At 37.2% G+C, this 27,348-nt stretch overlaps 1 protein-coding gene across 2 annotated transcripts in view; it reads right to left on the bottom strand.

Moving 5' to 3' along the window:
* LOC134740469 (zinc finger protein Gfi-1b) overlaps positions 1-27,348 on the bottom strand; it is a 97,520-nt gene that overhangs the window by 52,207 nt on the left and 17,965 nt on the right. For both annotated transcript variants that reach the window (XM_063672927.1, XM_063672928.1), the window contains exon 2: positions 9,431-9,547. In XM_063672927.1, the coding sequence (XP_063528997.1) occupies positions 9,431-9,547 (117 nt within the window). The remainder of the gene's footprint in view (positions 1-9,430; positions 9,548-27,348) is intronic.

The raw sequence follows: 27,348 nt of genomic DNA, 5'->3' as shown, positions 1-27,348 counted from the left end.
TACAAAGGATAAAAGATATCCGTAATTACATCGCTATAGTATTAGGTGCATGTGCTTGCCTGTAACCTGGGCTAGAGCCAAGGGCCTAACACTATTTGATAGAGAAAGATAGTCTTATTGCGATTCCTATAAGAGGAAAGAGAAAATAGTGCCATGCTTTGTCTTTATCACCGACCGGGCATTTTTTTATGGTCGGGTTATGGCATCATAGCAAGGAGGCGATGGCGAAATATCGAAATTTATAAGAGTGAATGAAAGAGAAAAAGGATTATGCTGCCATACGTGAAACTGTCAATACATGAATATGTCTTTCTCTTACCCCTGGTCGCTCGGTTTCATGTCTATAACTACTTGTATAAACTATGTCTATACCTATAGCTATTAGAGCAGCGGTCACGTGCCGCAAGATTTTATGGTTAAGGCCATTCCATCGGTTTGCCGCTGTCTTTGTCACATTTCGCAAGAATGAACGGGAAAGAACATACGCGCCAAGTGTCAATTTTGATCGAATTTTGTCGGTTTTTATTTATTTTAAAAACGTTACCTTACAATATCGAAATTCTAAAGCTATGAAATTACTATTTACGTTAAGATTGTTTTTTCTTCTTTTTTGTTTATAGTATCACATAATAAATAACCGAGTAAAGTAAGATTAAAAGTCCGAGTTAGAGGTTACTTTGGGAATTAATTGTATCGAGCGAAGTGTCATAATTCGTGTATCGGAAGCTATGTTGTTAAAGATAATATAGTCAAGATCTACATATATTTTTTCCACGTCTACGAATATCAACGCCTCTTAGAAAAACATGATCATATAAGGAGATTTTTCGCCTTCTGGCTCAGGGAACCGCCTTAAGTACTGATTTTAAGTTTAGTGGTCTTTTTACTCAGTAAGTAAGTAAAAGTACTTCCACGCATTTTTTGAGAAATGCACGAAACATGCCGCGGCCGAATTGGAAAACCACGCTCGCAATTAATTTTCCTTAATATTAAATTAATTATAATTTCTTATTTTTAAATAAGGAATTGCCGGCCAGAGTAATTAATTTCTAATAGGTATACCGCGATAGAAATTCTTATATTATATATAGTGCATGATGTATAGTTTGTCAAAGGACTGTCTCATTCCAAACAAAGACAGAGAGAATTATACTATCTTTGTCTTACACTAGTAAGCACCTAAAAGAAAAGGATGAGTACTTATAGTCTTTTTAGACACTTTTACTTAGCTTCACTGTGTATATACCTTTGTATATATAGGTAGTGCTTCAAATCTTATAACTAAAATTTGAACCACTTCCCGGTATCTGATTCAGTTGAAATTTGGAGTACTATCGTAATTCCGGTGACAATGCAATATAGCACATGGAGGTGTTCTGATGATGCAGCCGGTAGGTAGCCAAAAGAATTCCTTGATGGAAAAACACAAACATCAAGTTTAGGCTCATTAGAAAGGTCTCAAGAAGTACTCGATAGACATGATGAGAAGAAGTACAGTCAGCAATAGAAGTGTGTGTCACAAAAAAATGTTTTGACAGTTACCTACTTGTTTGTTCTTATTTACTGACAATTTGGTTTGTCCAACTATATTTAATATTGATCAAAACAATACGATTATTACAGGAAGTACATCAATAAATTCATTCTGTTACAACGATTTGTATTAATTATTTATTTGTCGTATGGCGGCTCATTGGTTTAAAAAAATAGAGTAAGGATTCAAAATTTACAATTAAGCAGATATAAACTCTCATTTTTCGTCAGATTTTTGAAGCAATGCGTATAACTTTATCTACAATTACTGAATTAACACTATCGGAACAAAAATGTAACAAATAATGTATAAATCAAATGTTATCATTCGTTTTAATGTCTTTTATCAATCGTAAAGATATCCATTAATCCGTGTTATCGTTGGGATTACATGTAGTCGAATCTTGGATTGAACGTGATGAAAATCATACGATAGAGTTGACATACCTACAGGATTGATTGAGTGTTAAAACTCAAAACAATAAAATATTTATATACTTAAATCAGGGAAAAGTGTTACAGTCTAGTAAATACAGAAGACTGACAACCCCCATACTACGTCGCGAGAGAAGTCATCGAAAAGTGTCATCTTATTGCTAATAAACTTGGATTTGTTTGACCGCTGTCATCCGCTTATCTTAAAAACGTTTTACAAAAAAAATCAAACCGACTTCAAAAAGGATAAAATAAAATATTGTTTAATACAGTTGCTCAAAAAGTGCTACTTTTCGTGGCTACTAGTGCTTTTTACTTTTCAAATTTTTTTAAATTTTTACTTGTTCCAATTCATTCTACTTATTGATAAGTGTTAATATTAGTTTCCTTTAAACGTCGTAATCAACATAAAAACTTACTGTTAATGTGAGAATACGAAAAATATGCATATTTCATATTTTATTTTTTACCTCTTCACCATTATAAGTATTATAATTTATTTATATTTATTTACACGTTTATTTTTTTAAGGTTGAAAAGCCGTTCTTAATAAGTTGTCTGAATGGAACGGAACGCCTGTCTAAGAAGAGGCGTATTTTCTTACTGCAAGAATGTTTTAAGTTTCCAAAGGCAACATTCGATATTGTTTTTATAAATATATGATACACAAATAATCGTAAATAACGATATTTAGGTAATAATAGTACAATGTTTTAATATTTATAATTGTTTCTGTCGTATAGAACATGCATTTGAAAAAAACTTTCATTGAAGTGGGTTCAATAATAATAACAAAATCTATTCTAGTCGAATAAAAGCTAGAAAAACACCTCTTCATAATGTCAATGTCAATGATGTCACAGAATTAATAATATAAAAGTTTCGAATTCCATTCCTTACTTGTTGCTTTTCTTATTTTTTCGCAACTGTATTAAAAAACGTCGTTCGATACACGTGCGGAAATGTCATTCTTCACTCGTCCCGAGTCTTGCCACTCGCCTACGGCTCGTGGCAAGATATCTCGGTGCTCGTGGAGTAATGACATACTTTCCGCACTAGCATCGAAATGTACTATTTACTTACTGAGGAAAATATTATTTTTGCTTAAATCTAGGTAAGATAGGACATGTAAAACGGTTAGCGACTATTTACAAAAATGCCTCGTAGTAACATGCTCATATTAAAACTTCTAACCAAATAGTGCGGCGGCATTTAACGTTTTTCCTGTCATCATAAGCTGAAATCATAAAAATATGACGTTTATCAGAACCTCGGCCTTAAATGGCTTAATCAACCTGGATTTGTGTACAAATTAATCCGTAACCGAACTAATCAAAGTTTTACATTTCAAGGTTAACCTTGAGATTAGATTTGGTAAATTTTACTGTTTTAATCAATCCTTTATTGAATTCATTCGCGTCGATCATTTTTTGGTTTATCTTTATTGTTGAATGTTTTAAAATGTTCTTTATCATTTTGATTCACAAAATTCGGATGTTTAATTTTGACTTTTTATTCTATAAATCAGTTCTTCGTACGACGCAACAGAAAGAGGTACAGAACTACAGATGTAGTGCATAATAATTTTCCATCGTATTTTCACGGAAACGTACGAACCTGTCTTGCTATTTCAGTCAGTCTCGCTACAAATAGTACTGAGGTTGACTGAAGTAGCATGACAAATACGAACGTTTCCGAGAAAATACGATGATGAACAATTTATGCACTACATCCGTAATAAATGTAATCAGAACAGATGTAGTCAGACCGAAAAGGAGATGGCGGGACGACTTGGACGCATTCTACATTTTTTTTGTTTACGGAGTGGTAAAATGCGTTACGCATTCCCCCGGCCTGGCGAGCCATTGGGAGATATGTGGGACTCCCTCCTGCAGTCATCCACTCCTATAGAGAGGAGGAGAGGAGGTATACCCACTAAAAGCCACTCCGGCGTCACCCGTCTTACCGTTTTGATGGAGTCATGGGATGCCTGAGATTCTACCGTGACTCCTTCCGGCGGCCCTGGCTTGTCTTATATCTACCTACCCCAAATGGTGGGAAAAGGTCGAGTGGAGAAAACGAGGGGAGGAAAAAAAAACCCTTTGCCCAGCAGTGGGACACTGTGGCAACTGACAGTGTTTAACTATATCCACCAGTACGGCTACCAACAGTTTGGCAGTTTGCGGCGTTTCAGCTGAGTTGCACCAGCTGTGGTCACGGAATTTAAGGTAAAAACAACGAAATTGAATCGCGGTAGACCCGTCCGTATAGTTATCTACTACGTAGTTATGTAATGTTATTGTATGAGTATAATGAGTATTCTTATCAAACGTCGATCTTAACGCCATCTTAACGTCGGAATTAAAGGTAAAAACAATGAAATTAAATCGCGGTAGACCCGTTGGTGTAATTAAATATGTATTCTTAATTTCTTATCAAATCGAGATCTTTCTTCCACATTTGAAAGTTATATAAAAATAACGGTGCATACCGTTATATAAACAATGGGATTGTGACGCAACGTATCTTTGACAGTGTCATTCGATAACAATGACAAATCTGGGCTTAGGCGGTGACATGAAAGCCCAGGGCTTAGGGGGACCACGCCTGGCGAAACGTCACATTTTGATAAACATCCTGACATGTTGTGACTATTGACACAATCTTGCGAATGGGATTAGTGACGTAGATTCACGTGCATCTTTTACTATGCAACTGGTGATAACAAGATTTTTGACAATCGGGTTTTAGCACGACAAAATCTGCCAGAAAGTTATTATAGCTAAGTGTAATTCTACAGTTTCTAGACTCGGGAATATTTATAGTATTTCAACTTCTCATTTCCAAGGAAATCGTTCCTCAACTTCAAAAAGACACATAAATACACATCTTATACAGATTGAAGACGAAATTAGAATTTTTTATACATAAGTACCTAACAAAAAAATCAAATAGAAATGCTTTGAAATAGGAAAATTATAATTTAACAAAAGTATATAGTAGTCGACTCATTATTTTCTTATTGCCTAAAAAGAAAAATAGTAATCTTTTCAAATTCTATTACAAAAAAACTGTCAGTTTGTAAAGTCATATCAAATGAAGGCAAACGTTATGAATGAAAGGGAATTCTTACATTTGAAGTAATCAAGATAACCCTCTAAGGTCATTAGAATCGTCAAACTTAACCGGTGCCTTTGTTGGTGTCCCGATTTCTCTTGTTTCCCCGAATTATTTGCTAAAGCAACACTCTTAATGTTCTTAATTACCGCACGTGTCCAAGAAACACCTAACGTTACACACATCAACCTTAACACCGAGCGTTAAGGTTGGATTTAAAGGAGTTTTGATTACGGTTGACGCAATTTAAAGTTTGTCAGTAAACACTGTCGAAATGTCATTCATGGGCGGCTCCTTTGATGGATTACATACTTTAACAATTGCCGGTCAACATTAGTTAACTCGTGCCTAGATTTGCCATGGTGGAATGACGTGGGTGATTCAGAATAAGAATGGCATAATTCCATATAAAACGTCTCCAGGATCTTTATTAATTTTAATCTCTCGTAAGCCTCTTTGGTATTAGGTACCTACATTTTATCAAAACTTTTATGTGGCTGTAAGTACTCCAAATCATATTATGAAAAGGGAGAGGCCATACCGACACTTCAAGATGACAAAAGTGACGACAAAGATTCATAACAAAGGTTTTTCACCAGACAAAAAATTAAACACGCCGGGTTTTGGCCCCAAAAAAAACGCTCGACAAACAGTGCCAAGTGGCGTCGGAAAACAAAAGCGTAAGGCAATCACAATCCCCTAAATTATTAACGGGTACACCACAAAATTCAATTGTCATACCGGTTTGACACGCGAGCGTAGGGCCACCGAATTCAGTCATAAACTAAGGACAAGTCTTTCAGTCGTAGTTTTAACTTTCTTGATTTCCATCGTAACTGATGATCTACAAAATGACGACTACTGCACTTTGAGAATTGAGATAAATATAGTGGTTAGTTTAATATTAGGTTAATTTTGTTTAAAAAGTCTCATTCTTGAAAAGAAAACCCCGCAATAAGTACTGAGAGGGTGAATCAACTTATTCTTGTCTCTCGTTGCTATGGTAGGTACAGTCGCTTGGGTAATTCTTTAAATCCTGGATTTATGACATTTAAATTAACCAAACATGCATTTTGTAGTAGTTATAAGCCCTTTCCCCTTGGGGCCATCTACCAGGCACCTGGAATTGATACAAGATTTCTCTTAAAAAACTGTCCTACTATTGTCGCCTGGCCAGGCTAATGGGATAGAAAAACTGCAGCTTTCTGTTATCATACTTCAAAACAGGTCAAACTGAGCCTGCACCCACAACTATAAAAAAGCAGGACAAATCCCAGTTACCCCGGATTTATGGCGACCCGTCGAGGCCAAGTCTTTTGCTACACTTGGTCTTGGTCAAACATTGTGAATAATAGCGCACACAGCGATGTCGTGACCACTTGGCAAATATTGACAGTGGCCACCACGAATGTTACCCTTTGATTGATCGAGCAAGTGCGCTGTTTTTACGTTTAGTCTGTATTTTGGTTACAGTTATGACTAGAACGGCGATTGCACTAACAGGCCTAGCCAAGATGACGATGATGATAATGATGATGATGATGATGATGATGAAGATGACGGTGGCTAAAAAATAAGTGCAAAATTGTACCCTCCCATACAAAATAGACCAGCCAAAATGTATGAAACAACCAAATTTTTTTTCGCGATTTCGGGATTGGTCCCATAGTAAAAGTTGCTCAGTATAACCCCAAAACCTCCCTGGCAACTGGAATGCACTTATTTTTTAGCCACCCTGTATATTGTTGATAGAAAACATGTATCGAAACTTGAATAATGTGTAGCAATAGTTAGGTATATGTTTTCTTTTCGTTTGCCGTTTGTCAATGTACGATTATCATTTTGGCTAGGCCCCCAGAAACACTTGATAAAGTGTGATATTTTAGGGCAAATTTTCATACCATTTGACATTGACACAAGAATTTTAAGACAAGGAATCTTTATGGCAAACGAAAGCAGTAGATACTTAAGGTCTGTGCATACCGGAGACGTGCATGCGCATACGCGTTGCAATATACAGATTCTTATGAGAGACGGCACACCGCTTGCGTGACGCGTGCGTGCACGGCTTGAACATTTTAGAGCACGCGCACTAACAGCCGGTGTACTCTGGCCTCTAATCAAGATTACAAAAGTTTGTCTAGGAGTTTGGTTATATTGATAAGGATGTCTACATGCCGAATATTTTTTTACTGTAGGATTTCCGTTTATGTCTGCGTCATCACATTACATAGCATTTTATTTATTTATTTTAATTAGTTAATACATGGGTAAATCTTGTAAGTACCACTGCATTGTTACTGTTTGTCTCAATTTAAGATGGCAAAATGGAAATGTCTGATAGACATTATATTTTCGATTTGCCGGAGATAACGATAAACATTGACAATGATTGAATACTTTCTTCTAATAATATACTAAAAACGTATTCCGATTTGAACGGAAAAAATCATAAACAGCGCAGATAGTAATATTTAGGCAAAAATGTAGTGGAAGAAATATTAAACAAGATGACTCGTAGAGTCAAAATTTTCCTTATTCATAAAACTTAGCAGACCTCTGTAAAATGTTGTCCCTTCCATACAAAGCAAAATGTAAAATGAGGAAGAAGGACAAGTCATTCCTGACAAGACAAAACAAAAGACAAAAGTTTATGAAGGACGAGTTTATAAATATAAAATCCATATAAAAGAGTATTTTTTTCTAAAGAATGGAGGATTATATATATATATATATATATATATATATATATATATATATATACAAAAATCTCCAAATTTCAACTGAATCAGACACCAGTGGTTAAAACTTAAGTTACAAGATTTGGAGCAAATAAATCCACACAGTGAAGATAAATAAAAGTGTGTAAAAATGGGACACGAAGTCTACCTGTGAGATTTGACAATCTCCCATCCCAATAAATCAATACGGCTCAAAACTGCCAGATACGATTCGTTTTTAACGGATTCTTCGAAGTCACGAGGACACAAACACACAAACAGACCAACGGTGTTATCTTGTATTAATGTTTGCTTACACGGGTACACATGTCCAACTCGGATTTACAAGACGAGGGCACGAATACGCGGGTACGGTTAGAAAACAAGAAAATTAATATTCTTTCTTCGTTTATGTCATCAATTTTATAATTATACTGCACCCCGATGACTTCTGGTTTAATTAGTAACACCATAACATAGTACAGATATCTTTAAGTATGGAAGTCAAACTATCGCTTAAACTTGCCCGAAAACGTCGCAGAAGTAGTACGTCGCCTTGAATAACCCAGTTTAAATTGATATACCATATAAAAAAAACATAATTTTTAGCAGAACATAAATGGGGATCAAATCGGTACCGGTAGCTTTTATGGTTGTCATTGGCTTACGTTTGGTCCATATCAGTATGTGACATACCTACTATATTTTTACTAAGCGCAAGACTGTTTCTTGTCATTATATTGTTACGTTATTGCCGTTATTGGTCTTTCTGTACTATCTCATGAAACATGGTTCATATTATGATATCTAAAATGTCTTAAAATTAACGATGTCAGAAAATCTAAAACCGAGTATCGAGTAGGTATTTCGGTAAAAGTTAGTTACAAAATCAATCCACATTTAACAAAACTCCAGGTTTTGCACACCGTACCTTATCGCGCGCTGTCCAAAATGCATGTTCGATACAAAAATTACAACTATCATAACACGACTATTTAAACTGGCGATACGTTATCGCGCTTTTGTCGATGCCGCCTGTAAATCAAAGCCATAAAACAAGCGTAATTTCGCCAGCGATAGGCTCTGACGGGCCACTGATAAGTGATAAGATAGATATAGTATCACACCGAAATCTGAAGCCGTGGGATTTGGTGGATATTGAATATTATGACGTTGGGGATTGGTCACGTTGGCAAATTACTGTCTAGTTGCAAAAAAAAAGGTTAAACAATCTGGATATCTTTATAAAAAAAATCACAAATCAGAGTCAAAACACCCCTTATTCTTCTCTTCTTCTTTTCTTCTTCTTTTCTTTCTCTTTTAAGTCCTTATTTTCGAATAAAGAAATACCACTCAAACTTTTCCAAACGTTCACTAGACTTATAAAAGTTCCAAAGGTTATTTGAAGAAATCACAGATCGATGAAATAAGTTACTTACTAAGGAGAAAGGGTGCTAGAGGAGGTCTTGATCGGGTAGTGAACATCTTTTAGCGGATATTTTATGAAAGAACTATTTCGCGACTTGGTAGATGTAACTAAGAAGGCCATAGTAGTTTTTCTAGGAACAATGATGACCTTCAAGCGCACCCCACACCCCACACCCATATATCCTAAACTTTCTTACCTCTGACAGGATAGACATCATGGTGTGAAGGAGGAGATACCCTCGGCTCCGGTCGAGGAACTGGTGACCAGGTGTTTTGACCTAGGCTGTTCCGAAGAGCTTCACTCGCTAGTATTCCTGTTGACAAAAAAAAACAATCAGTTTTAAACTGGTAGCATGAACGCGAGATTGGAAAGTCGTTGAAAATAAGATTTTGATCTTGCCGAATTATGGACAAATCAAATCATATTTGCATTGATGCTACCATTAGAGAAAACCTTCAAGATGATTAGCCATATTAAGACTAAATATACCTTTCTACTAGAGAAATTCTAGTACTGGCCCTTGGGGTCAGGTAATCTATTAGGGAAAAGCTGTCGAACTAACGCCCTCCGGTATAGAACCAAACACCTTTGATTACCAGCGGTTCCAAAGATATTTTTTTCAAACAGAAAATAACTTAATTTGAAAATACATCACAGCAGCAGCGTGCGTGGCAGAGGACATTTATTTAGTTCCAATTACTCTTAGCATGCAAACTATTGATTTGGGCCGATCACTCAAACTGACAATTTTAATCAGAGATTATTTTCCTCATTTGAGTGGCACGCAATACTGTGAGTCATATCACATCTGTCATTGAACATATTTATTGTGAAAAATCTTTATAGGTACCTAAAATAACCTTTATAAAAATGAACCTTGAAGTTTTGGATGTACAGTAAGCAAAAGCTTACACACCTGCATACATATTTGTATACAGAGATGCTAAGCTAACATATTTGCTGACTACACTGTACAAAAATATTTCGCCATATATGACATCAAAGACTGTATATTATATTTTTCACCCAAGATTTAATTTGTAAACAAATGAAATCATTTTTGAGTTATAAAGAAAGTATTATTAAAGTATTATCATCGCCATCGTAACAATTTCGCATTTAAACAATTCAGAGAAATGAGTCCCGTGATTATGATACAGACAGACGTCGCAGATATATCCAATTGAATGTCTGTCCGAAGTGTCTTGATTTGTGTCGCGCCCTCGGTTGGACCCTTTCACAGCTGATCTTAATATGGCATGCTTGATTTATTTGTAGATATGCAACACGTGATCTTGTAATGTGAAGCTTATTTTAACTTTGTGATCGTTTTAGATTTTTCTTCAAGGGTTTCTGAAAGGGATTTAAAAATGTATGTAATAAAGATTACAAAAAACGTTATTATAAAGACTGTTACCTAACCCAGGCAATAATTAAAAATAAAAATAAAACATTCGAAAAGGAAGGAGGAAAAGATGTAAGTAGTAAATATAAGAATTAAGTTTTAGTTATCAAGTTTTAACTACCCGAATGAAGACCGTATTTTGAAATTATACATTATAACTTATAACTAAAAAAAATGGTCTATCAGTATAAAAACTATGAAAATAAATGACTTAAAAATTACCTAAAAACAAATATTTAACACGTCATGGAAAAATAATTACTATTATTATAGATAGAATATTTCCTACCAGGATTATAGATTATAGATTATAGATAGAATATTTCCTAATCAAAGCATCTTGAAAATCCAAACGAATTATGTTGGAAGTAAATTACATACTAACTTCAACCTTGGTATGTTATCTTAAGGTATATTTTCAAATACTTAATGTCTTAAATACAAATTAATCACAGTATTTGTTTTGCTAGTATCGCTTGTAATTAGGTTGTATCTGAGATCGGTATCCTAAAAATATTAGATTAATCAAGATTGGTTTATACTCGAGGTATTTTTTTGCACTCCCAAACCTTTCTTTTTTAGCTAAAATTGGCTTAAAAAAGTTTTATTTTTTAAATAAATTAGCGATGTTACAAACGTTAAGTTGATTTTATTATTTTCTTTCCCGTCCCAGTAAGTACATCCGTTCACGTAAAAAATCTATATAAATTTACATGCCTTCCACGACTTCTTCCACGGCATCTTTACAGTATAGGCATATCGTATTTACTCTCTATAACCTTGTAAACAAATCGTCGTTATGAATCACGAACGTAACAGTCCATCACAATTATGTCAAGCAGGCTATTTGGCACTTGAAGCATTAGGGCAGTTGGCGCCACCGAATCGCTGTCTTCCTCCCGCCGGCACGGATTGTCTTGCCCGGTTTCCTGCGCGTGCTTCGATTTAAATCGACTTATAATATGAGCGAATTTAAGAAAACTATTCGAAGAGCCAAAGCAGCTCGTGCAAGCGAGTGTCCCCGAACTTGAGTAAGAAATATTATGTGATATTTAACTGTTACTTTTCGGTGAAGGAAAATATATTGACATGCATTCATTTGCGGTAAATTTAAAGGTGAGAGATAAGTCTCCAGACAGACTAAGACTATAGTTCCAGATATTAGACAAAATTCCCAATCCTCATTGGGTTAGCTTAAGGATTATCATCAGGACCTTCTTGACAGTTGGTACCTGTGTCCAGCAGTGGGACATATCCATACTAATATTACAAATGCGAAAGTCTGTCTGTCTGTCTGTGTGTTCCCTCTTCACGCTTAAACCACTGAACCGATTAAGATGAAATTTGGCATAGAGATAGGTTGAGTCAATGAGAAGGACATAGGACAGTTTTTATCCCGAAAATCATCCCTTAAGAAAGTAAAAAGCGGGGTGGAATTGAGATAATTAACGAAGTGCCTGCTAATTGGTGTGCATAATATGCTCAAATTTAGATTGCTATGAGATTTTCTCCAGGCGCTATTCTTACTCTAGCTGCGGTTACTAAGTCCACGCTCCACGCAGACGAAGTCGCGGGCAAAAGCTAGTATGTCATATATTGATAAGATTAAGAAGAAATCATGAGTAAAATCATGAATTGGAAATATCGATTAATAACCCTCTGTAAGGTTTGAGATGTAAAAACCGAGAGATAATTGCAATCATAAGTATGTTTTATAAAAATTAATAAATAAGACATCTTAAAGAATAATACAGAAAAGTATGATCTGTGTTGTCGTTAATGCGTAATTAGATATTATTGAGATTTTTAAATAACCAGAAGAGTAGGTAGAGAGACTAAAATGCTAGTTGCGGATGCGTCACACATCCTTGTCATTCATTGCATCGCTGTCACTAATCCCAAAATTAACACAATACCGCCATTTTATAGACCAATCAAACCGTCTAATAATAGATCCTGGACGCGCCAATTAGGAACAGTTAACTTTCTATTTATAGATAATTGAGTCACAGCTGGTTATCAAAAGTTTTGAGCTGACGGGATGTTAGAAAAATGTCTCGGTTTAAGAAATTGAGCAGAAAGGATAACCGCATATATTATAATAATAGGATAAATATTTTTTCCAAATATACAACTAGACATTCTAACACATTTTTATTGACACATTGATTGATAAGATAACACTAGAAATAGGTCACATAATTCGAAAATATGAAATTTTGTTCAACAACTTTTGCATTTTTCCTATATTATTTCATTTGTTTTGACTTTTACACCTATGAAGCGATTTGCAATCGTAAATGTACCTAAGAGAGACTTTTGGGAAAAAATCCTCTGCAGTTGGAATTGGAATATCAAGAATATGTCATTTCTTAAAATTATGTTTCTTTTGCCGTAGTGGTACCTAATATACTTCTCAAATAGTAGGTACTGTAGAGTTCTCCTAAAATCATTTTTTTGTTGCACACTTTGTTTGTCCGCCTGTTCTAGTATATGGTTAAAAAACAAAGCCAGCCGAATGGCGCCAGCGGAATCAATGGCCGGCGTCCGGCGCTCGTCACAATTGCCACTGACAACGCCAATTGGACATCGCTTCCTGTGCCAGCGCAAGTCATGAGCTGACTGCTATGTGAACTGTTTACTTAACAATATCACAACCACTACTAGTCTGGATATGTTCAGTCGGAGTTGAAATCATTTGGCAATATCCCCATGTCACATTTAAATGTAACCTTTTTCTGAAATGTCACTAATTACAAAACTTTACCACGACATTGCTGAAAGCAAACTGTTTAAGAGATTTAACCAGAAAAAAAAGGTGTAAGATATAATAAAACGAAAAAATCAGAAAAAAATTGAAATAACAAAGGAAATAACCGAAAAAGATAGAAAGAATCTATAAACAGAAACTTGCTAGATGTTGAAAAAGATCTACGGGTTAATCCAATCCAATGTCCTACAACTTTAAATAATATTATATTCTTCTATAATCAGTTTTTTTTTTTATTAATCAAAATCGTTTATAAGAAGACTGATATCTTTCAGATTTACTCGAATACTTGTAAAAAATGATTAACTAGACCTTTGCCATTTTTGTTAATATACGATGTGCTTGTGTTTTGAACCACTTCATTGAGTCTCGTGCTGATTCTTAGTGTCCAAATTTAACTGGGATTTACTATCACCGTCGCCCTGGTCAATCGGGAGTCGGGCGGATATTGAGGATTTCCTTCCTTCGGCACCGTTACATACGGGCTAGATTCGCCTACACATCCCGTTTGCACGACCTAGGGATCGACACGGCACGCGCCGCGGTGAAACGAATGGGTGTACAATTTTAACTCGGTGTTTATTGAAAGCTCAATATGTTTTTAGTAAGTAAATAAATATTCTTTATTATGCACCATAAAGTTCAAAAATAACAGAAAGCGAAATACAAGTTTAAAACTAGGTAACAACTCACACACACAAACACACACACACAGGATAATATTTAATAACAAAAATTCAATTTTGTAATATGCCTAAACTGAAATATGTAAAATACTAATATTTTAAAGAATGGGCCATATCATGAACTTCACGCTAATGAAACGTTTGTCAAATCTTACAAACCGTTGATTATCGTTGATTATCCGTCATTCTGATATTTCTGTTTGTTAGAAAGAAACAAAATGTAACAGAGGTAAAAATCAGACTAGAGGTAAATGCTGAAGGTAAAAATGAAAACTATATATTTCGCGAGTTTAACTAAACAAAAGGTGTAAATTCTGTTCAATAACACAAATGTTATAAATGCAATTGAAATATTGTCAGTCACAAAGGAGGCTAATAAATAATAGTGCATCGCAACAATCGATCGTGATTGAATCGTCACTCGTCGATTACACTTTAATCGAATCAACTCGAGCGAGGGGCGCCAGGCGACTACCCTCTAATTAGTATTATTGTTTTTGGTGAGGTGATAGGGTTGATTAATAAGGGTTATATTTATGATGACGCACTTTTGTTACGAATATATTCAGTTTTGGACGTACTTTGTCAAACCTTGAATTGTTTAACAAAAACAAAACATGTAAATAGGAAAAGAATAAGAATAACTGAAAAAAATAATATATTGTAGCAATTTTGGGAATAAATAAAAAATATAAATGCCACAAGATATATATATTGATATTTACAAGCCACGGAAATCAACCTTATTAAATAAAATGCCACGGAAATCAATTTTATAAAAATGCCACGGAAATCAATCTTATTAAATAAAAAATGGCTAAAGCCTACTGGTACCAGTGGGGATCAGCCAGGAGTGAAGGCTGCAAGTAATAAATATTTAACAGTGGTTTAAAGTATAAAAGATATAAAAAGGAAGACGTTGAGTAGATTGCCTAAAATTGGTAGGTAGGAAATAGGTTGGTCACTTCCCTTGAGAGAAGAGAGTGAGCTGCTTGGAGAAACAGGCCCAGGCCTATACCGGTTCCGGTCAGGCGGATTTCGAAGCCGCAACCAGGGATCTATGCCGGACACTGTGGTATGGCGTGCGCCGTGATCCGTGTCCAGAAAAAGTAGGAGCAATATGTTCTCCAAATAAAATGAAAAACCGCGACAAAAAGCGGTTCTCCTTATTTCTAAAGGGTCGGCTATTCACGTTAAAAAACTTCCGTGATCCTGGATAAACCCGGTACTTGTTATAGTTGGGCAGAAATGGCAGAATTACTTTTATTTTGTGAAAAGATCAATTACTTTTTCACCATCACATCTAATTCCTTCTCACATTGACAGTTTTCACACCTTCATCTTTTTTTCATACTTTTGGCAGTTGTCAAAGCAAATCAAAGAATTCACTTGTAAAGAAAAAAGGTTTCTCCTAAAGCGTTATGCTGCAGACATCCTCTAACATACACAAAAAAGGTGGTTGTTATGAAAGGTATCTCAACACAAATACCAAAAAAAAAGAGCACCTCCAACAACTAAAAAGGTCAGACTGAAGTTCCTAGTATTACTTCATAGTCATGTTACAAATATGGGAAATGAACCCGCAAACAATTGATCCTTAACCAAGGTGTCCTTTCTTCGTAACCAATAAAAAAACTTTAAACGCTAACAACAAATGATTGTTATGAAAATGCAACCAGGCGCAAATAAACGGTACCTTATGACACTCGCGAAACGAATTATGTAAGCAACAAAAAAAACTAAATTATCGCAACTTTCCCGAAAGCTACTTTAAGATGTCTTTGACGTGATAAAAACCAACGTGTGGTGAGCTTACGTCAGCCAGTTCATAAACTTGCGGCGAAATACGCCTGACTATGCGACACGAGACAAACCGCGGAGCGAACTTCCCGCCAGGTCCTTCTCCGACAGGGCAACGTTGAAAATTCTTCCGCCATACTATTTCACCTGGCTGAAACATAACAGCCTTCCTTTTCTCATTATAGGTGTTTGCGTTCCGTTGAAAAGCAAAAAACAAGGAATCAGCAACTTTCGCATAGATGTCTTGGAGTGCTACAAGACACAAGGCGCGATCACTCCGACTACGGACCAACTCTGGGCCTGGAGTCTGAGAATGGGCACGTTGTCGCGTAGTCTCCACCTCACGTCCATACATTAAAAAATTAGGGGTATATGAAGTTGCGAGGTTTACGCATGAATTTAAATATAATGCTACTTTTGGCAAATTCCTTGCCCAAGTGCGATTATCATTACCTGTCAGAATACTAAGAGTCGTGATTACGGTTTGATTGTAACGTTCAGCGACGTTGGCCTGAGGCGTGTAATAAGGCGTGTAACACGGACCGGGAATATCGTAGGACCTTAAAAAATCTACGAATGCTATGCTACGGAAAACAGTCGCGTTATCACAAAGAACGTTGAATGGCGTTCCATAGCGCAATATCACTTCCGACTCCAAAGCAACTGTGATAGATCTCGTATCAGCCTTCTTCAAAGGTACCAACCATACAAATTTTGTAAAAACGTCAACTATGGTTAAAATATATCTATATCCGTAATAGGCTATCGGAAGAGGACCCACCAAATCTATGGAAATTAAATCTAGTGGAGCGTATACAGGTCTTGGATAAAGCTGGTGCCCACGCGGTTGTGTGTTAGAAATCTTGTATGCTTTACAGACTTGGCACTCCCCAAGGTATTCGGTTACATCGCGATACATGTTTGGCCAATAGTATAAACTTCTCAATTTCAAATAAGTTTTCATGACACCAGGGTGAACATTCGGGAACCCGTTGTGAATCTCAGCGATAGCCTCTCTTATTTTATCTTTAGGCAAAACCGTCCGCCAGGAGTTAGTCTCCAAAGGATTATTAACCGCCATCTTACGCATTAGAACCCCATCCCGTATTGCATACGCCGGAAATATTTGTGGCGATCTTGTTGTACCTGTAAACACCCTCTCGAACCAGGGGTCAGTCGTTATGCTGTCACCCCGTCTGAAGGAAATCAAACCAATCTGGGGACGAGAAAGAACGTCTGGGACAACGTTTAATGCGCCTTTTCGGTGCTCGATCTCAAAATCGTATTGGGATATTAGAGTAGCCCAACGAGCTAGTCGGCCACTTGGATTGTCTAGGGTAATGAGCCATTTTAGGGCAATGTGGTCTGTAATTATCTTGAACTTTATTCCATCGAGATAGCCGCGAAAGTGTTTAATAGATTCCAAAACCGAGAGCAGCTCCCGTTCTGTCGTTGAGTAATTGCGTTCCGCTTTTGAAAACAACCGTGAGTAATAGGCAATTGGATGCTCCTCTCCATTAATATTTTGGGCTAGAACCGAACCAAGACCAACCGAACTGGCATCACATTGCAACACGAAAGGCTTTGTAAAGTCTGGACATGCCATAACCGGAGAATCAATAAGGACCGTTTTTAATCGCTTAAACGCAGATTCAGACTCACTGGTCCAACTGATGGGATCTTTGCCTTTCTTTTTTCCGATAAGAGACGTTAAAGGCGCGATGATAGATGAGAAATTATCCACAAAACGTCTGTAGTATGAGCACATACCAATAAATGCCCGTAGAGATTTTGCCGTCGTAGGCGTCGGGAAATTACTAATCGCCTCTAACTTTTTTGGATCGGTCTGGAGCCCGCGTTCATTGACAATGTACCCCAAATATCTGAGTTCCGATTTGCAGAATTCACATTTCTTTAGATTGATAGATAGACCGGCCTCTCTTAAGCGATCGCGGACTTTGGTGATTAGGTTTAGATGACTATCAAAATCGCGAGATACTAAAATTAAATCGTCCACGTAACCAAATACAAAGTCGTCTGATTCAGCTGAAAATTCATAGTTGACTATCATATCAGTTAGCCGTTGCATTTCTGACGCAGCATTCGTGAGCCCAAAAGGCATACGGACAAATTCAAATAACCCGCGTTGAGGAACAATGAATGCTGTACGTTCACAGCTGTCCTTGTCGGCGAGCGGAATCTGCCAGAAGGCGCTCCTAAGGTCAAGCGATGTGAGGTATCTGGCACCACGTAAGTTATCCAGGATGTCTTGGATTCGCGGAAGCGGGTAGGAATCGCGGATAGTAACACTGTTTAATTTCCTACTATCTACGCAGAATCTCACACTTCCGTCGCTTTTTGTCACCATTACAACTGGGCTTGCCCACGGTGACCGAGAAGGGAGTATGACCCCCATCGCAAGCATCTTATCAATCTCTTCATTGAGGACCTTCAATTTGACAGGAGACAGTGGGTAATAACGCTGACGAATAGGCGGTCCAGTTGTCTCGATTTTATGGGATAACCAAGATGTACATCCCAGACCTATCTTGTCAGAAGAGATGTCTTCCAGGGTGTTTATAACGGACTGGAGTTTGAGTTCTTGATCGGCAGAAAGGACTCTTCTCGGATGTAAATATCGAGTATCACTAGCCTCGATGCGTCCGCTGACAGGAACGTGAGTAGACGGCACAAAAAGCTTACCGCTATTCTCACCTTCGAAAAACTGTTTGATGACCGATGTCAATCCGCACACATCCCAAAACTCCATTCCGAGGATAAATTGTGTAGGTAACTTCCTACCTACGAGACATGGGTGGGTAATAGACATTCCATGAAAAAAAATGGTAAGTTCTACTCCACCAAGAATCTCGATCGGTGAATTGTCCGCGGATACCACTACTGGCATTGTACCCGTGTAATAATTTAAACCTAAACCCCTAAGAAGTGAGAGGTCGATGAGAGACCTCATAGCACCAGAGTCTAAAAGAGCTTTAACAGGAATACCAGAAACAGAAACTTCGACAAATAATCTATTATCAAGAGAGTTGTTTATGACTATCGGCGACACCGAAGGATTGAGCGTGGCGCCGCCAACATCTAGTTTTTTTGTGGCGTGGGAGGGTTACAGTTGGAACAATTCCGGGTCACAGCACCTGCCCGCTTGCACTGAAAGCACACCACCCCTCGAACGTTTGGACACCCCCTATAGTCGTGTCCCAACATGTCACACTTAAGGCATGCTGGACTTAGGGCGTTAATCGGAGCCACTGTAGTAGCCGGAACCAGCTGTGGTTGGAATGATTCAAAATTTTTAGCTACCTCCAGCAAAGCGTCCATGTCTCTTATAATATTTGTGGCAAGACAAGGGTGATATCGCTTGTGTAATCCGTATTTGACGATAGTAAATAAGTCGTCTTCACCGACTGGGGCACGTAATTTAGCATTAAGGTCACGGACCTGTATGACGAAATCGATAACGGTCTGAGTATCGGACTGTTTCAGTTCTCGCAGTTGACGTTCTGTTTTAAAATCAAAATCAACAATATCGAAGGTGCGCATAAAGGCTGACTTTAGCTCAACATACGAAAGCCTCGGATGGCGAATAGCGCGAAAATATTTCAGAGCGCTGCCGGAAAGTAGCTCGTGAAACCTCTGTACAACGTAGGATGGTTTAACGCCGCGCGCAATGCCCTCCTCTTCAACCCGACCGAAAAAATCGCGAACACAGCTCTCACCCGAAAAGGTAAGACACCATTTAGTCAGCGACTCTGGTTTCCATTGGTGACTCGTATACATCGGACACGGAGATGGTCCAGACTGCGGTGGTGGTTCCGCGAATTGACTTGAGTGCGCGTCACCGCTATCCATGGTTAGCACACGTGGATTCGGGTCAGCAAACGGATTTAGCGATCGGTGTGGAGTGTCGCCAATGGATCCTTCACCTTGATTTGACATTATAACACTACTGTTCTTGGGCACGAAACTAAGCGTTACAGTAAGGCCGTTTGACCGGACTCCCTCCCCTTTCTTTAACAAAAAAAAAATTAATATCGAAAGTTTATTTAATAATAAAAAACAGTTATTTTTTTAGTTCGGGCGCCAAATTTGTAGCAATTTTGGGAATAAATAAAAAATATAAATGCCACAAGATATATATATTGATATTTACAAGCCACGGAAATCAACCTTATTAAATAAAATGCCACGGAAATCAATTTTATAAAAATGCCACGGAAATCAATCTTATTAAATAAAAAATGGCTAAAGCCTACTGGTACCAGTGGGGATCAGCCAGGAGTGAAGGCTGCAAGTAATAAATATTTAACAGTGGTTTAAAGTATAAAAGATATAAAAAGGAAGACGTTGAGTAGATTGCCTAAAATTGGTAGGTAGGAAATAGGTTGGTCACTTCCCTTGAGAGAAGAGAGTGAGCTGCTTGGAGAAACAGGCCCAGGCCTATACCGGTTCCGGTCAGGCGGATTTCGAAGCCGCAACCAGGGATCTATGCCGGACACTGTGGTATGGCGTGCGCCGTGATCCGTGTCCAGAAAAAGTAGGAGCAATATGTTCTCCAAATAAAATGAAAAACCGCGACAAAAAGCGGTTCTCCTTATTTCTAAAGGGTCGGCTATTCACGTTAAAAAAACTTCCGTGATCCTGGATAAACCCGGTACTTGTTATAGTTGGGCAGAAATGGCAGAATTACTTTTATTTTGTGAAAAGATCAATTACTTTTTCACCATAACATCTAATTCCTTCTCACATTGACAGTTTTCACACCTTCATCTTTTTTTCATACTTTTGGCAGTTGTCAAAGCAAATCAAAGAATTCACTTGTAAAGAAAAAAGGTTTCTCCTAAAGCGTTATGCTGCAATATGTAATCGTTTAAGAGCTAGTGCGAATTTTGTACTAATTTCACGTAATATTCATAACCATTCGTCGCCTGTCGCCTGGTAACTCTCTTGTGTCAATATACCTACACGTACTTACAAGCTACGCCATCAACCGATAAGTTATCACGGTATTCAGAATAGCTTGTAATAAAATAACGGAGATGGTGAAGAAAATTATGAACGTTTGACTGTAAAATTATGTCAAAAAACTTAGCTACGATTCAATCTATTCTCTTAGTTCGAATGGTGATGTGGAGATCAGCACGCATAAATAAATATTGAAACGTCAATTCAATCTCCTGCATTACAGCATTTACAGCCACCTACCAAGAGTTATCAAGATGAAATACGCCGCGGGTCACCAATTAGTAGCCAGAAGACAATACCGTCTTTACGATCAATGGACCCGATCCATTCACTTATTATTGGATCGAATCGGTCATCGAGTGAATGGACAATGGGACAACGATTAACTATTTGCGGCTTGAATGAACGATTTGTAACGAATGGTTTTGTTGACATGTCGAAATGCTTGTTTTTGTTTTTACGCAGGCAATGAACATGTTACAACATTTGTGTTTTATTCAGAACTCATAGTTTTTCAGGTTTCTTGCTTAGAATCGATATCATTAAGGATATTAACGCAAAAATCCATCAAAATGTACATTTTGGATAGTGAACAATGCGTGGCTGAAACAAAACACCCGAAAGCGATATTTTCCTTTCCTGAAAACACTTTTCCTTTTCTAAAAAAATCTTAATTGCCAAGCAATACTGATTGTAGACAACACTTTTGACTACTCCAGCTGATCATTTAATGTGACCGCCAAAGCGTCTCGCATTGAACTCCCGCGCAGCAAGCTCAATGCGCTTATTAATCCCAATCAATATACTCAGCAATCCGAGTGTCGTGTTACCGCCTGGGTGGTATCGGCATCGGCTTGCCATCTACCGGAAACTGTGGCTTGAACTTACAATTCTTTAACAAATGTTACAGTTACGTTTGAGAATCGATAAGACCTTATCAACAACACATTTTTGTAGAATGTAATTTGGATTGGCGCACAAACACAACACGCGCAGATATTATTTTTTGCACTTCATAAAAACAAAGATGATAGGTCTGATACGTAATCTATCACGGCTTTAGAAAAAGCAGATTTTTGTGTCAGAGATTAGCACAGTACACAGATGGCGCCATGACGTTTGAAATAGTGGTGGAAAAATATTGATAGTAAGAATACTTGTACAGACCCGTTTCAAATCCTTAGGGATCTTAATCTTATTATATGTATTTACTTTCATCCACCAAGCAAGACATACTACCAAACTATCAAATGTAAATTTGGATAAGCGTCCAATATTAGAAATCAGTAGCAACAACTTCAAAATAACGAATTTTATCAACTGCCATTTGGTCTAAAACGCAGCCCAATTAGATTCAAAAGAAACATTGTCCTTTATCAAATTCTCAGTAAAACACAGCTAGGTACGTTAACAAGAACTGTTATCGTGGTGACAGGCAGTCTACGGAGCGCTGTTATCGCCACTGTCCTGTGTGCTCCACAGAGCACAGTGGGCCTTTCTTCCAGCTGCATCGGCGGAGGCACGCGGTGTCAGTGAGGTCGCAGCTTCCTGAGTTCAGATTATTTGCGGAATGTGACTGTTTAAAATATCTTTGTTTTCTTGTTTCACTATGTTACTTACTACATTAAGTAGGTATGTATATAGGTTAGTTAATTGCTTGACGGTTACAAGAAAGACACAAGTCGTCTTTTAAAAAAATATTTTAGGTACTCGTATGTCGATTTCTTTAAGATTAACCCATATTATGGTTATTGTATCGTTTTTGGCCCACTGGATAAAACTCACTCCTACACAAGAAAGTGCCTTCTTGAGGTTCAGAAGAAGTTCAGACCAAAAACTGATTATGGATTAAGTTAATATTTTTGGGTAAATTCATATGGACCATTATCAGAACCTTAAAGAACCTACGCCTATGACCTTATTAGATTGCTCCTAACGATTATTTTTGTCGAATGAAAACAATCAACTTTAATTAACGCAGCGTTAATTTGTACAAATTAGAGGAAGTTACTAATTACGCTGTTTACTCGATTTGGTTTGGCTAACGCCTAACGCTTCTACTCGACACTTACTGTATGTACATTATGTAATATGTAATCCTAGTATTAATTGGATAAGTTGCGATAGTACATGGATTGAAATGGATCCCAATTCATGATGATCCATGATCCATGATTTGTCTTTTCAAATGTCCAAAAATCCAAAACCGTTTCCTAAATCTGTTTGTCACGGAAGAAGCGAATGTTCTTGAAGATGCATTTGGATCAATCCGCCAATGTAGCCGGCTAACTAGAGCGGTAAAAAATGAAAACTAGATTCATATAGTAAAACAATATGATAGTAAAAATATGTACAATAAATTAAACTAATTTCTGTCAGTACTCGAGTCTAAACCAATAAAATATCGTCACTGGCCTTAACGTTCTCGAATTCTAATCTTCGTCGCGCTGAACGATGAATTCCGGCAATGTAGTAAGCGGGGAATGAACCTAAGCAACTCTTTCTCAGAGGACTACAATGATTGTGTAGTGAGGTTATTATTACGAGCCTATCGTGTCCCACTGCTGGGCAAATGCCGCCCCCTCTTCTTCCACTCCTCCCGGTTTTGAGCTACATCTGGCCAGTCGCTCAAAAAGGAGTCCAAGTTATCCCGCCATCGCCGACGAGGTCTGCCGGATCCCCGGTTTGACTCATGGGGCACCCACTCTGTGGTTATTTTGGCCCACATGTCATTCGGCATGCGGCAGACATGACCAGCCCAGTCCCACTTTAACTTGGCCGCTTTCCGAGCTACATCTATTATTTGGGTTTTAGAGCGCAGCGCAGTGAGGTAAGTATATAAAATAAGAAAAAAAAAAGTGTTTGGCATCCGTTTTCTCGATATGATTACTTTAAAAGTCAAAGGTGTGTTGCTACGAGTATGACAAGAGCCATCAGAAAGGACAACACATCTTCACATTACCGCGCTTTTCAAATGTCCAAAAATCTAAAACCGTTTTCTAAATCTGTTTGTCACGTAAGAAGCGACTGTTCTTGAAGATGCATTTGAATCAATCCACCATTAGCCTATAAAGCAGTTCTCATGACCGAGCCGCCCACGCCGCTTCCTTGCCTTGGGGTCAATCATGCGCGGGCGATGAATTTTAGACCGATTTCTGGTAAAGTGGCTTTTGGACTTGAGTCGTTTAAAAACTGGGCTCATTTTATACTTTTTGTAAGTGGTTTTCGGACGATTTTGTATGTCTTCCATCTTACTTGACCTATATAGAAAAATCAACATGTTATGGATTTATTTCAGGTAAGATTTGAAGTTATTTTTATTTCCTTCCTCTTATTAAGAAACGGTTGCATTGCTCCATCACATTTCATTTAAGTTCCTCCAGGACGTACATTTTAAAAATTCTCGCTTTAATTAAGAATGATTAAGATTGGAAACATTTGGGATTATACGATTGGGATGGTACGATTTCATATAGGAATAACCCAAAAAATTTAACCGGATTTTCTTAAGGCTCTTAGGTCCACAATTTTTAAGGCTGCTTTAACACTCTCGCAACAGTTTCTGTCGTTGGATATATTAAAAAAATTAAAGAAAAGAAAAACTATAGTGCCTTATGCAAACATTAGCCCAGATAACAATAGTTGATAGAAAGCTCTTATCAAAACATAAAATGTATGGAAATAGTCAGATGACTTTTTTGGATTTGTAACTTTGACACTTTTTTTTTCTATTCGTTTGTCGTTGTTAGGTATACGTCATCTTGGCTAGACCCCCTCTGGTTATAGTACAAACGTACAAACACGCATTTCTAAAGACAGTCCATAGTACACTTAGCTATTATCTAGATTTCTAGATTCTAATAGGAACTACGTCCTCCTGATCCGATCAGATTAACCGGCAGGCAGACCAATAAACTAGACAAGAAAACTAGAGTAGTTCCCACGGCCGCCCACAGCATTAGTCACGCAGTTTGTCATCTGCTACTTTAATTGACCCGAGTGAGATCTACTAGCAAATTGAATCGTGGTTCTCCAGTCTGCGAGTGTGTGAATACGACCGGCCTTGGCAAAGGATTTTTCGTTATGAATGGGCTTGTTATGGCGAATTATTGGTGTCACGGTTGCTATGCAAATAAATTTAGATGTGCGAATTTTTGATACGCGAGAATGGCAAATATTGTGACATCCGCCTATCATGTTCTTTGTATGACTACTTCAAATTTCTATACATTTTATTTATGTGACCACACAAGCTGGTTATCTATGGTAGAGTTATATCTTATACGAGCAATTCTTGTATATATATATATTTCGGGGATTTCGGAAACGGCTCTAACGATTTCGATGAAATTTGCTATATGGGGGTTTTCGGGGGCGAAACATATAGGTAGATATATATAATATATAATACCGCGTGTTTCCTGTAACAGGAGCAATAAATTAAACTGGAGGCTGTACGCCTCAAACTGATCAACATTTGTTCAGCAACTTATGAAATTTTTAGATTATATCTTTTTCATACTAATTAAATATTATTTTCAATGTACGCTGCCATCTGTGTGTTTGGCGTTGCTTGTCACCCTTTAAACATAACAAACTTTGCAATACATTGCGTCTTAGAATAAACTTTAAAGTGTAATGAAAATCAAAACACAAGTTATTTTTTAAAGTTGCTGAACAAATGTTGGTCAGTTTGAGGAGTACAGCCTCCAGTTTAATTTAATGCTCCTGTTACAGAAAACACCCGGTATAAATAGCTAGGTCTTATCTCTGGGAAAATGCATATTTTTGAGTTTTTTTATGTTTTCCGACCTAAGCTCGGTCCCCCAGATATTGATTGATTTGATTGTAATGTGAAGAGCTCAAGTTAAATTTGAAATAAATAGTATATTACAGTATACTAGATTATAGTACGAGTAAACGACTATATTATTACATTGTATATTCGAATTTGTAAAAAGGTCTTTATGAGACTTAGCTTTCTCATTGTTTAATATTTTGAGTCAGAACTCTCTGAACAAAAATATATTCATAGTTAAAAAGTAATGGACCTTCAATGCAAAAATTAAATGAATAATATGTATGAAACTCCATAGGTATAAAAAGATTAATTCATGGTGCTGATTGCCGTGCGATCGAGGAGCGGGTTAAGAGGTGTTAATTGTGCAGATTGAATGTTTTCAGGGCGGAATCTCAATTGAACGCAATTGTTTCTTTGCCGTTTTCGCTGTGTGCTGGGGTTTGAGGAGCGAGTTTTTTAAATAGCTCGCTTTTGCCTGCGACTTGGTCTGCGTGGAGTTAAGAACTACTTACTATATGCCCTTTCCCGGGACTCAAACTATCTTTATGCCAATTTTCAACTAAATCGGTTCAGCGGTTTAAGTGTGAAGAGGTAAAACAGACAGACAGACAGACAGACTTTCGCATTTATAATATTAGTATGGATAGTATGGGTGTTCATGACAGACGGAGATCGCAACGCTTGCTGCATTGTTAACATTTGAATTGACAAGATCAAGTCTGTAGTATTCAGAACCGGAATTTGCCGAAACCTATCGCAGCCTCGTAATATTTTTTATCCGATGTTTCATTTGACCGAACGCGTTGTTTTGCGATAAAATACTATTTTGTTGTTCGATACGCAATGAACGCTGCGTGCGACAGGGTCGCCATGTGATTATGATAGCCGGAGGATAGCGAATAATCATTCCCGAATAAATGTAATAATAATTTCTACTGAATTGTATAGTTCTTGCACACACATACACATACATACGGAGAGATGTGTTGAGCCCATAAAAATATTATAAATTGAATTTTTTAATAGTCGCAATATGTAGGTTTTTTTTTTAGTATTTTCTATATACTATTTGACATGTTTTCCAACTATTGCGAAATACTGCTTTCTCGCTCAAAGAATTAGTCTTGCAATTGCAATACAGCGAGGAAATGCTGCCAGCATCTACGGCACCATGCCGCAGGGGGATATGTTTTAGTATTTTATTTTAAGATTAGCATTATTTATTTTTAGATTTAGGTTTTAATTTAAGTTTTATAGTTTAGTTATATATGTAATTGAATATTTAATAATAAATAAAATATTAAAGGGTTAAAAAAATACTATTGCGATGACAAAATATAGGACACACTTAGCCCCACAAGATGGCAAACGTAATTAATATATGTCCTACTCTGAGCCCAGTTTTTATGACGATAAATAACAGATTGTTAAGAGCGAATAATAAAATCACATATGATACTAATGCCCGTGCGACTGGACCAATTGGGGTCAGTCGTAAACAAGATAGAATTACATTTTGCGCTTCGCACTTCAGACCTTCAGCATATCAATATATTCATACACGTAAAAAAAACTGTATAGGTAGTTTGAAAATAAAAAAGGTTCCCGGTGCAGGTAGAAGTAAAGTCTTAACGAATGAATGAATGTTTGAACTTAACCATGCTGTTCA

This window comes from Cydia strobilella, chromosome 4 (assembly GCF_947568885.1).
Source record: "Cydia strobilella chromosome 4, ilCydStro3.1, whole genome shotgun sequence".
In the NCBI taxonomy this organism is placed as follows: domain Eukaryota; kingdom Metazoa; phylum Arthropoda; class Insecta; order Lepidoptera; family Tortricidae; genus Cydia; species Cydia strobilella.
Note: the sequence above shows the minus strand (reverse complement) of the source record. Positions and strands in the feature narration are given on the sequence as shown.